At 35.7% G+C, this 19,667-nt stretch overlaps 1 protein-coding gene across 2 annotated transcripts in view; it reads left to right on the top strand.

The window, feature by feature from the left end:
• The window catches only part of ZDHHC13 (zinc finger DHHC-type containing 13), a 53,377-nt gene that overhangs the window by 8,570 nt on the left and 25,140 nt on the right, over positions 1-19,667 (top strand). The window contains exons 2-6 of one of the 2 annotated variants that reach the window (XM_025358012.1): positions 10,604-10,749; positions 14,119-14,241; positions 15,535-15,612; positions 17,132-17,276; positions 18,675-18,739. In XM_025358012.1, coding sequence (XP_025213797.1) covers positions 10,604-10,749; positions 14,119-14,241; positions 15,535-15,612; positions 17,132-17,276; positions 18,675-18,739 — 557 coding nt within the window. The remainder of the gene's footprint in view (positions 1-10,603; positions 10,750-14,118; positions 14,242-15,534; positions 15,613-17,131; positions 17,277-18,674; positions 18,740-19,667) is intronic. The other variant, XM_025358013.1, reaches the window with a different exon arrangement.

The following is a 19,667-nucleotide window of genomic DNA, read 5'->3' as shown; positions in this document are numbered from 1 at the left end:
AAATAGATTAGCAATTTCTCGTAAATTTAAATATACCTAACATATGGGCAAGCAGTCTTACTCTCAGAGAAATGAAAGCATGTTCTCACAAAAGTTTGTCCATGAATATTTTTAGCAGCTCTATTTATGATTGCCAAAAGCTGGAAAACAACCCACACAGATTGTTTGGCTAGATTAACTGATGCACCGATATAGTGGGATACTACACAGCAATAAAAAAGAAAGAATTATTGATAACATGCAACAACTTGAGTAAATCTCAGCACCATTGTGCTGAGTGGAGGAAGCCCCTCCTAAAAGGTTGTGTACTGTATAATTCACTATATGACATTCTGGGAAAGACAGAATTAATGACAACAGATCATTGCCAAGAGTTGGTTGGGGTTACAGGAGGGTGTGACTATAAAGGATGATAGTAGTGGTTACATGACTCCATACATGTGTTAAAATTCATAGAGCTGTATACCAAAGTTAATTTTACTGTAAATTAACTTTTTAAAAACAGTGCCCTTCAAAATAACCCCTTGAGGGGTTATGGACTCATTTAAGTAAAACTGAAAATTTTAAAACTTTCTTTTAAAAACTTTTGTTTTAGGTTTGGGGTACATGTGCAGGTTTGTTATATACACAAACTTATGTCATGGGGGTTTGTTGTATAGATTATTTCATTACGCAAGTATTAAGCCTAGTACCCAGTAGTTATTTTTTCTGCTCTTCTCCCTCCTCCCACCCTCCACCCTCAAGTATATTCCAGTGTCTGTTGTTCCCTTCTTTTTTTTTTTTTTTTTTTGCAATGGAGTCTTGCTCTGTCACCCAAGCTGGAGTGCAGTGGTGTGATCTCGGCTCACTGCAACCTCCACCTCCCATGTTCAAGCGATTCTCCTGCTTCAGCCTCCCGAGTAACTGGGACTGCAGGCACAAACCACCACCCTGGCTAAATTTTTTTTTTTTTTTTTAAAGTAGAGATGGGGTTTCACCATGTTGACCAGGCTGTTCTTGAACTCCTTACCTCAAGTGATCTACCTGCCTTGACCTCCCAAAGTGCTGAGATTACAGACATGAGCCACCATGCCCAGCCTGCTGTTCCCTTCTTTGTGTTCATGAGTTCTCATCATTTAGCTCCCAGTGAGAACATGCAGTATTTTGTTTTCTGTTCCTGCATACGGATAATAGCCTCCAGCTCCATTTGTATTCCTATAAAAGACATGATCTCATTCTTTTTTATGGCTGCATAGTATTCCATGGTTTATATGTACTACATTTTATTTACCCAGTTTGTCATTGATGGGCATTTATGTTGATTCCATGTCTTTGCTATTGTGAATAGTGCTACAGTCAACATTCACATACATGTGTCTTTATGGTAGAATGATTTGTAGTCCTCTGGGTATATACCCAGTAATGGAATTGCTGGGTTGAATGGTAGTTCTGCTTTTAGCTCTTTGAGGAATCGCCATACTGCTTTCCGCAATGGTTGAACTAATTTACACTCCTATCAACAGTGTATAAGCATTCCTTTGTCTCTGTAACCTTGCCAACATCTCTTATTTTTTTGACTTTTTAATAATAGCATTCTGACTAGTGTGAAATGGTATCTCATTGTGGTTTTGATTAGCATTTCTCTAATGATCAGTGATGTGATTAAGCTTTTTTTCATATGCTTGTTGGCTGCATGTATGTCTTCTTTTGAAAGTGTCTGTTCATGTTCTTTACCTACTTTTTAATGGGGTTTGTTTTTCTCTTGTAAATTTAAGTTCCTTATAGATGCTGGATGTTAGACCTTTGTTGGATGCATAGTTTGCAAATATTGTCTCCCATTTTATAGGATGTCTGTTTACTCTGTTGATAGTTTCTTTTACTGCGCAGAAACTCTTTAGTTTAATTAGATCCCACTTACCAATTTTTGCTTTTGTTGCCATTGCTTTTGGTATCTTTGTTATGAAATCTTTGCCCATTCCTATATCCAGGATAGTATGTCATAGGTTTTTTTCTAGGCTTTTTATAGTTTTGGATTTTACATTTAAATCTTTGATCCATCTTGAGTTGATTTTTGTATATGGTGTAAGGAAGGGGTCCAGCTTCGATTTTTCTGTATATGGCTAGCCAGTAATCCCAGCACCATTTATTGAATAAGGAGTCTTTTCCCCATTGCTTGTTTTTATCAACTTTGTTGAAGATCTGATGGTCATAGGTGTACAGCCTTGTATCTGGGCTCCCTATTCTATTCCATTCGTCTATGTGTCTGTTTTTGTACCGGTATCAAACTGTTTTGGTTACTATAGCGCTATAGTATTGTTTGAAGTCAGGTAATGTAATTCCTCCAGCTTTGTTCTTTTTGCTTAGGATTGCCTTGGCTATTCAGGCTGTTTTTTGGTTCCATATGAATTTTAAAATAGTTTTTTCCTAGTTCTGTGAAGAATGTCTTTGGTAATTTGATAGGGATAACATTAAATCTGTAAATGGCTTTGGGCAGTATGGCCATTTTCATGATACTGATTCTTCCTATCCGGGAGCATGGGATGTCTTTTCCTTTGTTTGTGTCTTCTCTGATTTATTTGAGCAGTGCTTTGTAATTCTCATTGTGGAGGTCTTTCACCTCCCTGATTAGCTGTATTCCTAGGTATTTTATTCTTGTTGTGGCAGTTGTGAATGGGATTGCCTTCCTGATTTGGCTCTAGGCTTGATAGTTGTTGTATAGGAATGCTAGCGATTTTTGTACGTTGATTTTGTATCCTGAAACTTTGCTGAAGTTGTTTATCAGCTGAAGGAGCTCTTGGGCCAAGACTATAGGGTTTTCTAGATAGAGAATCATGTTATCTGCAAACAGGGATAGTTTGACTTCCTGTCTTCTTATTTGGATGCCCTTTATTTCTTTGTCTTGCCTGATTGTTCTGGAGAGGACTGCGAATACTGTGTTGAATAGAAGTGCTGAGAGCAGGCATCCTTGTCTTGTAAAAACTTTATTTAAAATTAAAAATTTCTAAAAGAAATTTAAAAACTGTCTTTTAAAAATGAAATTTAAGAAACTTTCATTCTTAAAACTTTTTGGAACTCTTGGAGAATTGACTTTGACACATTATTTCAAATATCTTCAGTTTTTTATTCTCAATTGTGTATTCATCCTTAGAGAATGATTTTCTTTTTAAACTGAAAACTTCACAGAAATAGGTTTGGTGATAAGGTAGGTGAAAGCTAGGTAACTTTATTAATGGTAAAAAGCAAGATGAGGTTATAAAATAATAAGTCAGTTTTCATTTATAGCAATTTTCTACGTACAGTTATACATCCCATAATGTTTCGATCAGTGCCAGACCACACATACGATGTTGATCAGAGCAGTAGTTTATACCATATAGCCTAAGTGTGTAATAGGCTATACTGCCTAGGTCTTTGTAAATACACATTGTGATATTTGCACAAGAATGAAATGGCCTAAATATTTGTTTCTCAGAATATATCCTCATTGTTAATGAAAGCATGGCTATATTTGATGTGACCCTTCCACTGAACACACCAAAAAATGCAGGATACAGTATAAAAGCATTTAAAGTATTTTACCTTTTTGATGCTAGTGTAAACTTTTTTTTAAAGATGCCTTAGGATTTTCTATGCATATGATCATGTTTTTGCAAGTAAAAATGGATTTACTTCTTTTCTAATCTGTATGCATTTTTATTATTTTTCCTACTTTATTATGCTATCTGGTACTTTAGTACAGTGTTAATTAGAAGTGGTGATAATGAGCATCTTTGCTTTGTTTCCAGTCTTGGAGTAAAAATGGTCTTGTACCATTAAATGTGATGGTAGCTGTAGATTTCTTGTAAATGTTCTTTATCAGATTGAGGAGGTTCCCTTCTTTCCCTTGTATTGAAAGATTTTACAAATTTTGTCATATGCTTTGCATAAAGAATTTTCATATAAAGAATTTTGTTAAATGCTTTATTCTATGATGAATATATATTTTTTACTGTTGTATATATTTGAATATATATTTTATTCTGTTAATATGAATATTCACCTTATTCATTAATATGGTAGGTTGCATTGATTTATTTTGAAATGTTTAAGCTAGGTTGTGATGTGTAGTCTTTTTTATATATTACTGGATTCACCTTACTAATATTTTGTTTAGGATTTTTGTATCTATGTTCATAAGGGATACTGGGCCTATAGTTTTCTTTACTTGTAATGTCTTTGTTGGTTTTGGTATGGAGTGATTCTGCCTCGTAAAATGAGCTGGGAAGCATTCTCTCTTCTGTTTTCTGACGGAGTATTATTTTTTCCCTAGATATTTGATAAGGTTAACCAGTTAAGTTATATGGGCCTGGAATTTTTTTATGAGAAAGGTTTTCATTATGAATCAAATTTATTTAATAGATACTATGTTATTTATTACTTTTAAGATCCATTTTGATAATGTGTGTCTTTTAAGGTGTTTGTATATTTCACTTAAGTTGCTAATTTATTGACATAAAGTTGTTCAAAATATTCCCTTTTTATCCTTTCAAAATTTGCAGGCTCTTGTAGTGATGTCTGTTTTTTAAACCTGGTATTTGTCATTGATACTTTTTCATTTTTCTTGATCAATCTGATCAAAGGTTTCTCACTTTTATTGACTTATTCTTTCTAGAGAACCAGATTTTGGCTTCAATGATTTTCTGTATTGTTTCTCTGTTTTATAGTTTCACAAATTCCTTCTATTTTTATATTCTTCTCGTTGTATCCACTTTGAGTATAATTTTCTTTCTCTAGATTATTAACATGAAAGCTTAGATAACTTACTGTAGGCTCATTTTTTTTTTTTTTTTCCCCTAATGTAAGCATTTAAAGCTACAAATTCCCTGTAAACACTGCTTAGGCTGCATACTAAGCTCTTTAAACTGTTGTGCTTTTGCTTTCTGGCTTGCCTTATGTCTGATGAGACGTCTGAGTGTATTCTTATCTTTGGCTCTTTGAACATATATGTCTGTTTCTTCCAGAGTTTTTTTTTTTTTGAAAGGGAATCTGGCTCTGTCGCCCGGGCTGGAGTACAGTGGTGCGATATCGGCTCACTGCAACCTCAGCCTCCTGGGCTCAGTGATTCTTCTACCTCAGCCTCCCGGGTAGCTGGGACCGCAGGTGCGCGCCACCATGCCCGGCTGATTTTTTTTTTTTAGAGTCTCGCTCTGTCGCCCAGGCTGAAGTGCAGTGGCGCGATCTCGGCTCACTGCAAGCTCCGCCACCCGGGTTCACGCCATTCTCCCGCCTCAGCCTCTGGAGTAGCTGGGACTACAGGCGCCCACCACCTCGCCCAGCTAGTTTTTTGTATTTTTAGTAGAGATGGGGTTTCACCATATTGGCCAGGCTGGTCTCGAACTCCTTACCTTGTGAACTGCCTGCCTTGGCCTCTCAAAATGTCCAGACTGATTTTAAGATCTCTTTATTACTGGTTTTTAGTGATTTGATCATGGTATGTCTTGGTGTAGGATTTCAGGGCTTATCCTACTTGGGATCCATCAAACTTCTAGTTACTGTGAGTTTATAATTTTCACCAAATTTGGAAGATTTTTGACTATTACTTCTTCAAATATTAAAAAAAAAAACTTTTTTCCTTTTCTGGAACTCCAGTTATACATCTTCAGTCACCTTCTCTCTGTGCTGCATTTTGGATAGTTTCATTGTTGTTTCTTCAATTTAAATGGCCTTTTCTTCTATACTGTTTAATCTGCTGTTAATCTCATCTGGTGTAATTTGTATTTTAGAGATTGATTTTTTCTCTCTCTCTTTTGAGATAGAGTCTCACTCTGGTACCAGGCTAAAGTGCAGTGGCGTGATCGTGGCTCACTGCAACTGCCTCCCAGATTCAAGTGATTCTCCTGCCTCAGTCTCCTGAATATCTGGGATTACAGGCATGTGCCACCATGCCCGGCTAATTTTTGTATTTTTAATAGAGATGGGGTTTCACCATATTGGTCAGGCTGGTCTTGAACTCCTGACCTCAAGTGATCTGCCCACCTTGGCCTCCCAAAGTGCTGGGATTACAAGGAGGTTGATTTTTATCCGCAGATATTCTAATCAGATCTTTTGTCATATCTTCAATTTCTTTGCTCATTTTGTTAATGTTTTCCTTTAAATACTTATACATACTTATATTAGCTGTTTTAATGTCTTTTTCAGCTAATTTTGTCATCTTTATAGTTTCAAGGTCTGGTTTTCTTCTGGCTGGGGCTATGGATCACATTTTTCTTGCTTCTTGGCATGTTTAGTGAGTTTTGATTTGATAGTGGACTTTGTGAATGCATGTTGATGAGTATCTGGTATTTGATGCCTTTCTTTAAAGACTATTGAATATTGTTTGGCAGGCAGTAAAGTTAATGTTGCTCAATTTGAGTCCTTTGAAATCTGATTTTAGGCTTCTCTAGAGTGGTTCTGGGGTAGCCTTTATTCCAGATACAGTTCAGCACTACTTCTAAGGTGTGGCCCTCTGATATCTCCACTGAATAACCCAAGGGGTCATCAAAGACTCTCCGCTTTGGCTGATCAGAATTTGAACATCTTCCTGCTACGTATAAACTCCAGTAATTGTTCAGTTTAGAAATCTCCAGTCATTTTTTGCCTATACTTGTCAAGTTTCCCTCTATACATTGCTTGTCCTAGTACTCTGCAAAGACTCAATGGGCCTCCTATACAGATTTTTTGGAGCCCCTTGGAATGTGCCCACAACTGCCAGCTATCTCAGCCTCTCTGATCTCAAATTTCTGTCTCCTCAATTTAGCAAGGCTTCTGGGCTCTAAAACAAAGTGTTTTCCTCTCAGTGCACATGATTGCAAAATTGCTGGGATGATGGGGCTCACCTTGTGTTTTTTTTTCTTTTTCCTCATATCTTGGCAATCACAGTCTTACTGTTCTCATTGTCCAATGTCTGAATACAGTTTACTTCATATATTTTGTTCACTTTTCTAGGTTTCTTTAATGATTGTAGAGCAACAGAAGCACTCATACCCCACAGGGGAAAGTTTAACTGTTACAACCATTTTGAAGATGAGTTAAGCATATCTTCAAAGCCAACAGTTCCACTTCTAGATATATGCTTTTCAGAATTGTTTACATGTATATATATATATACCTAGAGACATGTACAAGAATGTGCATAGCAATGTATTTTTTTATAATAGCCCCAAACTGGGAACAATCCAAATATCCAGCCATAGTAAAATAGATAAATTAATTGTAGTATGTTACTGTATTGGAATGTTCTACAGCAATGAAAATGAACCTGTTGTAGCTTTCATAACAACATGGATGAGGCTTGTAAGTCTAATGTTAATGAAAACAAATGATAGAGAATACATATGATAGATTCCATTTGTACAAAGATTAAAAAAATGTAAAGCTGAACTGTACTTTTTAGAGTTGCATACATTAGAGATAAAACTATAAAGAAAAGCAAAAAGTGATTATAACTGAAGTCAGGAAACTGTTCTTTTAGTGTGGGTATGTGGTGGAGCATAGCATGTGTCCAGGCAGTCTTCTAAGGTGCTGGCCCAGTTCTATATCTTGACTTAGGTAGTGGTTTCATGGAAGTTCATTTTATATTTATTCTTTACTCTTTACAAAAGAAGAAGTCCATATATATATACACATATATGTTTTATATACTTCACTCTATATAATAAATCATAATATTTTCAGATATTCGGAGTATAAAAATATGAGTCTGTTTTATATGGCTCTGAGGACGGTTTCAGAAAGGGAATTCTGAAAACATTTCAAGATAATGCCATTGGAATAACTAATAATCTCCTGAGGAGACTATTTTGAAGATATGATTTCTGATACATTTATTTAAAAATCAACTTTTTAAAAATTGCAGATAGGTAACTAAATTTGCTTATTAAGCACTAATTCAGGTCAGGTTTGGTGGCTTACACCTGTAATCCCAGCACTTTGGGAAGCAGAGGCAAGAGGATCACTTGAGGTCAGGAGTTCAAGACCAGTCTGGGCAACATAGTAAGACCTTGTCTCTACAAAAATAAAAACTGAAAAATTAGCTGGTTATACCAAAGGATTATAAAACATTCTGCTATAAAAACACATGCACATGTATGTTTATTGCAGCACCATTCACAATAGCAAAGACTTGGAACCAACCCAAATGCCCATCAATGATAGACTGGATAAAGAAAATGTGGCACATATTCACCATGGAATACTATGCAGCCATAAAAAAGAATGAGTTTATTTCTTTTGCAGGGACATGGATGAAGCCGGAAACCATCATTCTCAGCAAAGTAACACAGGAACAGAAAACCAAACACTGCATGTTCTCACTCATAAGTAGGAGTTGAACAGTGAGAATGTATGGACACAGGGAGGGGAACATTACACACTGAGGCCTGTTAGGGGTGGGGGGCAAGGGGAGGGATAGCATTAGGAGGAATATGTAATGTAGATAACAGGTTGATGGGTGCAGCAAACCACCATAGCACATGTATACCTATGTAACAAACCTGCACGTTCTGCACATATATCCCAGAACTTAAAGTATAATAAAAAATAAAAAGGAAACAAAATATTAGCTGGGTATGGTGACATGCGCCTGTAGTCTCAGCTACTTAGGAGGCTGAGGCAGGAGGATTGCCTGAGCCCTGGAATTCAAGGCTGCAGTGAGCTATGATCACACTGCTGCACTCTAGCGTGGGCAACAGAGGAAGACCCCCATCCCAATAAATAAATACATTTTTTTAAAAAGTACTAATTCAGGGAGGTTTCTCTTTAAGGTGTCATTTCTTTAGAGAATGCAATATAATGTGTTTTATTAAAGTTGATTCCTTTCACATGAATCTGTTTCTACTTGGAAATCTGAGTAGCCTATGAGATTAGAAGATTGATTATTATATAAATGAGTAGTCAGAGATATAACTGTGATTAGGGTCACACTGTAGAGTCTTTTAAAAATGTATTTAGAATATATGTAAATAATGTGTACATTTGATGTAGTTGTGCTTTTAGGAAACAGAAACTTTGAGCATCCCACATCTTTAGCTGAAGGAGTCCTTCTCTCAAGTAAAACTAAGTCTTTGTTTGGGGGTATTAAAGTGATTTAGTGAGCATCATTTGTGCTAAAGATTTTAACTCCCTCCGCCTGCCTGCTCATCCACCAAATATTTTAGCAAAGTTGTCAGCAAGTGTCAAAATTGCTCATCTTAATTGATCATCTACCCATCTGCCCTAGAGGTGATAGTGAACCCAGAAGTCCATAGTAATGGAAAGGAGAAATAAAATGCATTCATAATCCACAGAACAGATAATTGATCTTAGATTTTTGTGGGCCTTTTTTTTTTTTTTTTTTCCCCAATATTAGCGAATCCTGTATTGGTTTTCTGCTAAGGTGTAAGCTCAGTGTTTGAAATTAGAAACACTCAAATTAGTTTGAATGACAAATCTGAGATAATTGTTTAAGGAAAATTTTTTAGCTTGCCATTTGCTGCTGCTTCTAATGGGTGATCTGAATGTAACATTCGTTGATTCAGCTAATGGGACTATCTTGGCAATCAATCTTTTTACCCTCACCAAATTCTGCAGTCAGTTCTGTATTTGTTACCCATTACTGTATAACAAATTGCCACGCATTTAGTGGGTTAAAACAACACATACTTATTAGCACTATGCTTTAACCAACTGAGCTAGCAGGCCACCATGTAACACCTATTTATTATCTCATAGTTTCTGTTTGTCAGGAATCTAGGCATGGCTTAGCTGGATCCTCTGCTAAGGGTCTCACAGTTGACATCAAGGCTGAGCTTGGGTTCCTCTTTCAAGTTCATTGGTTATTAGCAGAATTCAGTTTCTTGCGGTTGTATGATCAAAGTCTCATTTTCTTACTGGTTGTCGGGACTACTTTCACTCCTGAAGACTGCCCACAGTTCCTTGTCATGTGGCCATCTCATATCATGGCAGCTTGCTTTTTCAAGGCCAGCAGAAGAATCTCTTGCTTCAGTTGGCTAAGACAGAGACTTATATAACATGATCATGGGAGTAATTGTCTCATCACCTTTGCCATATTCCATTGCCTAGAAACAAGTCACAAGTTCTACCTGTGCTCAAGAGGAAGGGATTATATGAGAACTTGATTAATTGGGGGATTGGGGGATATTCCTAGGGTATGTCCACCACAACTCCAAGAAATAGAGGCCTGGCAAACTTCTTACCAAGTCAGTAGCGATGGTCCTCTACCCACTACAAGTAACAAGGTCCATCTATGCCTTTTTAGATGACCTTTGTTTTATGAACAAAATATGTAATTTGGATTTTTGTAATAGTAAGTATCTTTTCTACTGAACAGAATTAAGATAAAGAAAATCTTCCTTAGGATACACTTTTTTTTTCTTTATTTTTTGAAACAGAGTCTCACTCTGTCACCCAGGCTGGAATGCAGTGGTGCGATCTCAGCTCGGTGCAACCTTCGCCACCTGGGTTCAAGTCATTCTCAGGATACACTTCTAAAACTCCAAAAAATTTAATTTATTAATATAGATATTGTTGATAGTAGCAAATGCTTCATTATGTAATTGAGTGTGACATTAATTCTCTCATGCATTGTCAAATGACTCTTACTCTTCAGTGCAGGAATCACAGCCATGGCCCCCACCCTCCAGGATTTGGTCGATATGGCATCTGTGCACATGAAAACAAAGAACTTGCCAATGCAAGAGAAGCTCTTCCTCTCATAGAGGACTCTAGTAACTGTGACATTGTCAAAGCTACTCAGTAAGTCTTCCAAATGCTTTGGTTTATCCTCATGTTCTCTTGAATTAATAGTAACGTATGTGTAGTTCATGGCTCTTCATATGTTTACCTCTCTTACTTTGTAATGGTAGTTAACACCAGCACCAAGTATATTTGTCATAGCAACACCACAGTACTTAGTAAAGCATACCTAAGCTGTTTATGTACAAAGACGTTCCATTAGATTGTGGACAGCTTCTTAGCAAAAGCATGTCTTCATCTTTGTAGCTCCAGTGCTTTTGCACAGTTCCTTCTTGTATGAGATACCTAATAAATGTTCCTTGAATGAATGGATGATTTTAAATGACACTAAGCCAAACTCTTTATTCGAAATACAAATCTCAGTCTTTTAAAATATACTACAACCTGAATAGGTCAATGGAATGAAAAATACCGATTTACACATTCATAGATGTTTTAAACAATCATTTATTTCTTGAGTACTTTCCATGTGCTTGTGCTGGATTAACTAGAAGAAAGACAGTAAGTGGAAATATGTTCTCTGACCACTTGAAACACATAGTGTATTGTTTTGCTTGCACTGGATATGGAAGTACATTTTGAAAGTTTCCCCTTAAAATCTCCATATGTGGGTAATTTGCATTAAGTCAATTATTCCCAACATTTTCACCTTCATGGATCTTGTTGATTATTAACATCTATCACACCTCTTGCCATTGAGCATATTTTGAAGTATTTTGTTCATCAGACTGCATCAAATAGTAATCCATTTTTGTAGTAATCAAACACAAATCTGCCCAGCAGATTGCCCATCAAATATAAATCATGCCAATCTAATCAACCTGAGGGGAACTAATGTTACCATACTAATTTGATATAATTTCTATCAGAACAAAGATGTTTGGAGATTAATTAGCCTATTTGGCCTTAATATAGGCTAATGTATTGTCTATGTTAATTAAAAAATATATTGACAATTATTTGAGTATTCTAATTACCAATTTATATGAACTCTAGAGGACTTGGGAACCACTCTTTTAGGTGAATATTATTTGATATTGTTTATCTTTTATTTATACAATGATGAGTGTTTCTTAAGGTAAATGTTTGCTTTAATTAGGATGGAAACATTTAAATCTTTCCCTGTTGCCCATGAAACTCTTAAGATAAATGTCAGAAATTAGGCTCTTTTTAAAGGGAATCTCAGTAAAAACTCACATTTTATGTCTTTCCTAAAATTTTCTTCAGGTCCTGGACCTTCTCAGGTGGTTGTGGGGAGACCTGTAGGTAGTATTTGGGAAGGGCATAGAGAGCTAGGGTGTGTGTGTGTGTGTGTGTGTGTGTGTGTGTTTTCTAAACCAGCAAAATCTTTATGAATGTATATTCTTATTATGTTTCTCAAATAAAGGGAGTATTTCTTTTCCAGTAAAATATTAAAGTTGACATTTAAAAGATGGAGAGTGGGCCGGGTGCTGTGACTTACACCTGTAATCCCAGCCCTTTGGGAGGCCGAGGTGGGTGGATCACAAGGTCAGGAGATCGAGCCCATCCTGACTAACATGGTGAAACCCCATCTCTACTAAAAGTACAAAAAATTAGCTGGGCGTGGTGGCAGATGCCTGTAGTCCCAGCTACTCGGGAAGCTGAGGCAGGAGAATGGCATGAACCCGGGAGGCGGAGCTTGCAGTGAGCCGAGATCAAGCCACTGCACTCCAGCCTGGGCGACAGAGCGACACTCCATCTCAAAAGAAAAAAAAAGATGGAGAGTGTAAATGTATGTGTGTCATTCTAAAATTTACTCTTTTAAAAATGCCAAAAAGACACACACACACACAAACACACACACATGCATAGTTTGGTAAGGCAGAAATTGTTCTAATTTACAGTGTGAGAAACAGACAATTCTGCTATTTGGTTTGATTTTTTATCCTTGCGAGCTTATTGAAACTTTCAGGTACTTTTAAATAGAAATAAGTTTTAAAGAAAGTGCTAAAGGATCGGTTGGGACTTCATAGAAATATTGCTAATAAGCCAGGTGTGGTAGCTCACACCTGTAATCCCAGCACTTTGGGAAGCCGAGGTGGGCAGATTACCTGAGGTCAGGAGTTCGAGACCAGCCTCGCTAATATGGTGAAACCTCATTTCTACTAAAAATACAAAAATTAGCCTCGTGTCATGGCACACGCCTATAATCCCAGCTACCTGGGAGGATGAGGCAAGCGAATCGCTTCAACCCAGGAGACAGAGGTTGCAGTGAGCTGAGATCGTGCCACTGCACTCCAGCCTGGGCAAAAGCAAGACTCCATTTCAAAAAGAAAAAAAAAAGAAATATTGCTAATAAATGATTTATCTCTTTATTCTCTATGAAATACCTCTTTTTAATGCTATAATAATTTGTCTACGAAATACCTCTTTTCAATGCTATACTATTTAACTGATTAACTAATAGTTAAATATCTTCCAAGCCCGTCATTCCTTTTCTATTCCTATTGCTTCTCTCTTACTTTAGGCTCTCATTGTCTCTCACCCGTATTTATTGCAATAACCTCTAAACTGGTATTTTACTCTCTGTCCTTACCCTGCTCTAAGCAGCTTCCATATTGCCTCCAATGCGATCTTTCTTAAAACTCAAAGTCTGAGTGCTTTCTTCTTTAAAACCCTTTATTGGTTTCCCATTGAACTGTAGATAAAGTCTAAACTTCATAGTGTAGCACAGAAGGCCCATATGGTCCTTGCCTATTGCTTCTAACCTCATGTCTCACCATTCCCTCTCATGCTTTATGCTTTAGCAATGTTACACTGCTTTTATTTCTCTGAACATCTATGTAGTTTCACATTTCTGATTTTTGTACATGCTTCTTCCTCTGCCTGAAATGCCTTTTGTCAGCCTATAAAATATAGCTTAGTTTCATCTCCTTCAGGAAGGGCTAATCATTTGTTCCTCTGCTATACCTATATTCTTTCCATATTTTGTTGTTGAATTTATCCCATTCCAAGTTTACTTTTAGTCTGTATCCTTTGTTGTGAGATTATTGCATAGGCTTGGTTTGATTCAGCGGTAAGATTATTGTCAGGAATCGGCAGGAGGTGTTTCTGGCACACAGTGGAGATCCGATGAAACTTACTGAAGGGAGGCAATGCAAGTTTAAAGTTTACTTATGGAAATCAAGTTCAACTCCAAAAAGATTAATCTGATCAGTAAGTAAACCAGGTTTTCTTTTGCTGTTTGGCTTTATACTGTGTCCTCTCTGTGCATGTCTTTGTTAATTATTGTATTTCTCTATTGACTGAAAGGCAGTTTGGATAATGAAAAGATACAGTAAAATGAAGAAATTTTGATATTTGAAATGATTTTAATGGTATCAATTATGCTTTTTTTTCTTATTTGAGATACGGGATTTTTGAACGATGTAAAGAGTTGGTAGAAGCAGGATATGATGTCAGGCAACCAGATAAAGAAAATGTGTCACTTCTTCATTGGGCTGCTATTAACAACAGACTGGATCTTGTAAAGTAAGATGGGATATATGTGTGTTAATTGTGAATTTATAATTTTAGACCTCTCCTTCATTTATCTTTTTCTTTAAGTACGAGTATTGAATCATGTGTAATCCTCGTGTGAAAGAACACCTGAAACTTTTCCTGCCACACATGTTGGTTATTATAAAGTTGAAAAGGACCTTAGAGACCATGCCTGGTTGATCCAAAAAGGAAAATTAGAGATAAAGCCAAGGGGGCCAATCATAAAGTTTAGGAAGTAAAAGTGAATACCTTTTAAAAAAGGAAAAGCATAATAAACTTTTTCAGAATAGAATGGGAAGTCTCATCTAGTTTAGAAGAAACATTGAAATATTTTACATGTTAACACCACGAAGAATAGATAGGTAGGAAATACAACCTTTTTTAAAAAACTAAATATGGAATATACTTTTAAGTGGGCATGTATTGGATTGTATAAAATATTTCCCCTTCATAAAGCAGTAATGCCTGCCCATTGTTTCTTTCAAACAGCTTAACATGTAAAATGTACATTTGTATGTGAATGTGTGTATATTTTGTGTTTTAGGATTAGATATTTAAAATCTTTAAAGTTTAAGAAATTTATTAAGGTTTAAAATGTTCTAACACACATGAATACTCACAGGCAAACTCCTCTTCTGTGGAAATAAACTGGCATGGTATTTAGATAATACGATGTATGAAGCTCAACTTTGAAGTAATGAGACTAATTCCTATAAACCGTAGAAGAAAATCAGTCTCATTACTTTATATGTCCACCTTATACAGTGCCTCTCATCTCTGTCTCCCAAATGCAGGGCAAAACACTCAAAATGTCTAACTTTTCCAAAAGGATTTTAAATTAATTCTTTACTACTTACTTTTAAAATTCAGTCCCACATAGTAATTCTACTTTTAACCTGTTGAAGGTGACATAATTTTACCTTTCTCCTTCCAGTCAAGTAAGAATATCTGCCTGATCCTAAACCTTTTGAATATAAACAATTTCAAGAGTGCTGCAGTAGTTAGACTATGCAGAGAGTAGTTATGATGTGTTTGGTATGTAAGTTATAATGGAATGCCAATTACAGCAGGACTAATTACTTACATCCTAAGAATGTTTCATCAGGGATTTGTCTGATTCTGCCATGTGAACCTTTCGTATTTCTATAGATCTGGGTGTTTTAGGGATATTACTATCATAATTTGTTCTCCAACATATTTTTACTATGAAAAAATTAGTATTTTCTTTTTCAATATGAAGCTTAAGTTTCAAATCTTATTTTCATTTGTGTCTGCTTTTAACAGGTTTTATATTTCAAAAGGTGCTGTTGTAGATCAGTTGGGTGGAGATTTAAATTCAACTCCTCTTCACTGGGCCATCCGGTAAGGTTTCTTTGAATGCTGAAATTAAATAGCCACATGTAACTAGTGGTCACCATATCGAAAATCAGTTATAGACAATTTGAAAGACTGTCTTTTCTTTTTTTTTGCTCCCTTTATTTAAAAATAAATTACAGTTTTAAAGGTTTTGCAGAAAGAATGTTTTTGATATTTAATTTAGAGCGCCATTATAATTATCCAACTCAAATATGTATATTATAGTTTATTTTTTGTAATTAGAATAAATAATTTTCATACTTGATAACATAAATAAAAGTAGTAGTTCAGTGAACTGCAGACTCAATCAGTTCAGGCTTATGACAGATGTCTATTCAGAAACCTACGATTTTATTTCACAGTCAGTTTCCTCTGAAATGTAAAGTATTTCTCTATGTCTCAGGGCCAAATGAGTCACCTCTTTTAAAAGTTGTTGCAGGATTAACAAGAAATTTCGAGTAGGTCAACTTAGAACATTTATGTTGTGTGGTCGCTCTCCTCTTTTCTCTGTTGTATATTGGTCATCTGAAACTGAAGTTAATAAGTCTTGAATACTTACCAGTTTCTTTTTTTAATTTAAACTCCACTCTCGGTGGTTGGTGGGGTTGACAGGAATCTGAAACTGAAGTGAAAAATTGTTCATGTAAGTCAAGGAGTTGAATCTTTTCTCCATAGCCAAGAGTTTTGAAGCTCTAGGGTTAATTCATGCCCCTTAAGCTACTGAGGTACAGTACTTTACATGAAAAATGAACCAGTGTCAAGCTTAAGAAAAGCATGTGAATATATAGTTCTTAATATTATCACAGTAAACCCACAGTTTATGAATATTATATTTCTGTATATCTGGCTTATGATTTTTTGATTTTTAAAATGACAGGGATGTCTAAGTGGTCTTAGAATCTTCATCGTTAGCATGTCATAAAAAATTATTATTTACATTTGGTAATATAAGGTTTAAGGTAGATTGGGAAGTTATCAAGTTTATCACTTGCACTCAAGAATGATTATCCAGGCTGGGCACAGTGGCTCATGCCTGTAATCCCAGCAGTTCGGGAGGCTGAGGCAGGCAGATCATGAGGTCAGGAGATCAAGACAATCCTGGCTCACACGGTGAAACCCCATCTCTACTAAAAATACAAAAAATTAGCCAGCGTGGTGGCATGCGCCTGTAGTCCCAGCTACTTGGGAAGTTGAGGCAGGAGAACCGTTTGGACCTGGGCGGCAGATGTTGCAGTGAGCCGAGATCTTGCCACTGCACTCCAGCCTGGGTGACAGAGTGAGACTCTGTCTCAAAAAAAAAAAAAAACCCAAGAATGATTATTCATATAGTTCTAAGTTTGCAGCATCTAATCTAAGTAAAAAACGTTTGGACAATCACCATTGTTTCAAAAATCTTACTGTCTTACTGTTAGGAAGTATTTTTTATATGTAACCAAAATCCCTCATGTCTTAGGAATATCAGCTTCTCCCTGACTTTTTGCTTTTTCTGCATGCTACAGAATGGCTTTTTGTCTTCTGTTTGCAGACAAGGACATTTACCTATGGTCATATTATTACTCCAGCATGGTGCAGACCCCACTCTCATTGATGGAGAGGGATTCAGCAGCATCCACCTGGCAGTATTGTTTCAACACATGCCTATTATAGCATATCTCATCTCAAAGGGACAGGTATATTCTCAAATGTGTCTTACACTCCAGCTTTTATCATCTGAAAAGGTTGGGGAAATTATTAGTAGTAGTCTCTTCTCATTTTTAAGGTGGAGGTTAATGGATATCCAGATATTCAAATATTAGCCTGGGTACATTTAGCTATTGCATACTGCTTTCCAGCTTCGTGGGAGGGAAAAGGACAGGTCATTTAGCTCAGTAACGTATAATAGATGTTTCTGAAACTTGTAAGCTGGTAATAGTTTTTCTTATGAACCCAGTAATTTGCAGAGTTTTTCAAAAACATGACTTCAAAGCCTGTATTTTTCTTCTAGTTGAATATAAAAATGGTAGTCAAATCACTAAATTAACCCATCATTTGCTTTCATTATTTGAGCCCAAATGGGAGGCCAATTTGAATGCAAGTTTCTTATTGTTTTCTAAAGTAATTCCATGAAAATTGACTTGCCTTGAGAGGCACAGGTTAAATTATAGGTTATTGTCAGTTTAAATGTCAATTATACTTGCCTGGAATATGTTTTCCGGTAGCAAAGTAGTTTATGTATTAGCAGACTTTCCTGTAAAAGGCATGAAAACGTGTTTGCACAAATGCTGTTAGAATGGCTGTACTCCCTTTAAATAAGCACTTTCTCTCAGACTTAGCTGATTGAAGTAGAATTATAACCTCCTAGGTTTCATTGTTGGAAAAATATAAATATATGAAGAAGCGTCCTGTCTGCTTCTCTTTGGGCCCCTTCCCAAGTCCTAGTCCTCCAAGGCCCATAAGAATCTTCAGAAGCTGAAACTCTTTTTCTTTGGCTTAGCTGAAACCATTGTTGTATACCTTAAACCTAGACTTGTCTTATTAAAAGGATTATATCCTCATGGAAATATGATTTCCTTTTTTTTTTTTTCTGTATTCCAGAAAACAGAAAGGAAATTTTCACTGTTTAAAACTTAGTATGTTAAGTCCAGAAAGAAAAGTTTGCCTCAGAAGATAGGGAGTTCACTATTTACTGGAATTGTTTGAGTAGATACTGAATGACTTTGTATAAGAATTGATAATGTGAATTAATGTGTCAACTAAGGTCTCAACTAGGTGACTTTTAAGGCCTCTACCATCTCTTGTATTTAATGGTAGCTATGAACATTTTACTCTTTCCCTTAGCTGTCTGTGTTCATATCATGTAACACTTTACATTATATATTCAGATTTTCTTTTTAAAAATATTTTGTAGAAATCCATGGATTTTTACCCTATGGAAGTAGAGCAGAGCATTTTTTTAATCAAATGATATTTGAACCCTTCATGTAGAAATAATGGTGGTACTGAATGTATTAAAGAGATATTTCTATTACGAGAACAAATAGACTTTTGAATGTATTTACAGTTATGCTAATTGTCTTCTTTTTGAATAGAGTGTGAATATGACAGCTGTAAATGGCCAGACACCTCTCATGTTATCAGCTCACAAAGTAATTGGGTGAGTTTAATTTAATCACCTCAATCTGATTCTGGTTCCAACTATTTCTTTTCTGTGTGTGTAATTTTGAGTATCTCTGTCTATGTGAGATGATAGTACATTGAAGAAAATAGTATTTTCCACACTGAGACTGTGATAATCGACTTTTAAGATAGTTAGAAAAGCAGCATTGAAATACGTTTTCTCTTTTCTGATAGCTTTGGCAAAAAGTTTGAAAGCTACTAATAAGAAAAAAATTTCCTTACCTAACAAGTAGATATACCTTGACATATACTTGTTAACATGACTTGTATTTCTTCCTCTGCCTTTAAGAAAAATGGCTATAATTTTAAATGTTCTCGTAATTTAAAATCTGATAAGTCTGCTTTCTGGAAAATATTAAATTTTGAGATTCTCTGACATCAGTCTTGTCTGCCTTGAAAATATAACTGAAAAGAGTCTTTTTGTGTGTTCAGATTAAGCACTTACATATTTAAGTTTTTCTGTGTATTTATTTCTATAAACACATGATTAATGACACTGTATAATTCAACTTCTGGTATTTAAGCAAATACTTGTGACAGTTCTCACTTTAGCAGTTTGTTTCTATGTTGTATTGAATCTCTGATTTTGCTTGTTCTTAGGACTTCTCTTCTAGGAACCATGTTAGTTCTAATGCTATTTCCTTTTTGTTCATGGTAGGATTGGAGGTAGAATTTTATTAAAAAGCATTTTGTCTTTGCTGGTAAATCTGAAGTCAGGTATAATCTCTATAAAGATGTTGATGGAATAAATAAAGTAGAATATTGTTTTATTAAAATAATCTCTTCAGTGGTCATGAAGGAAGGAAAGGTATTGGTAAAGTAAAAATATTTTACTGAATTCTGTCTTTTAGTCCATAACTTTCTAAGATTCACAAATATTATAGGACATAATTTTTACCTGCTTT

The sequence above is a fragment of the Theropithecus gelada genome, chromosome 14 (genome assembly GCF_003255815.1).
Source record: "Theropithecus gelada isolate Dixy chromosome 14, Tgel_1.0, whole genome shotgun sequence".
Lineage (NCBI taxonomy): Eukaryota > Metazoa > Chordata > Mammalia > Primates > Cercopithecidae > Theropithecus > Theropithecus gelada.
This window is presented reverse-complemented; position numbering and strand designations above follow the sequence as displayed.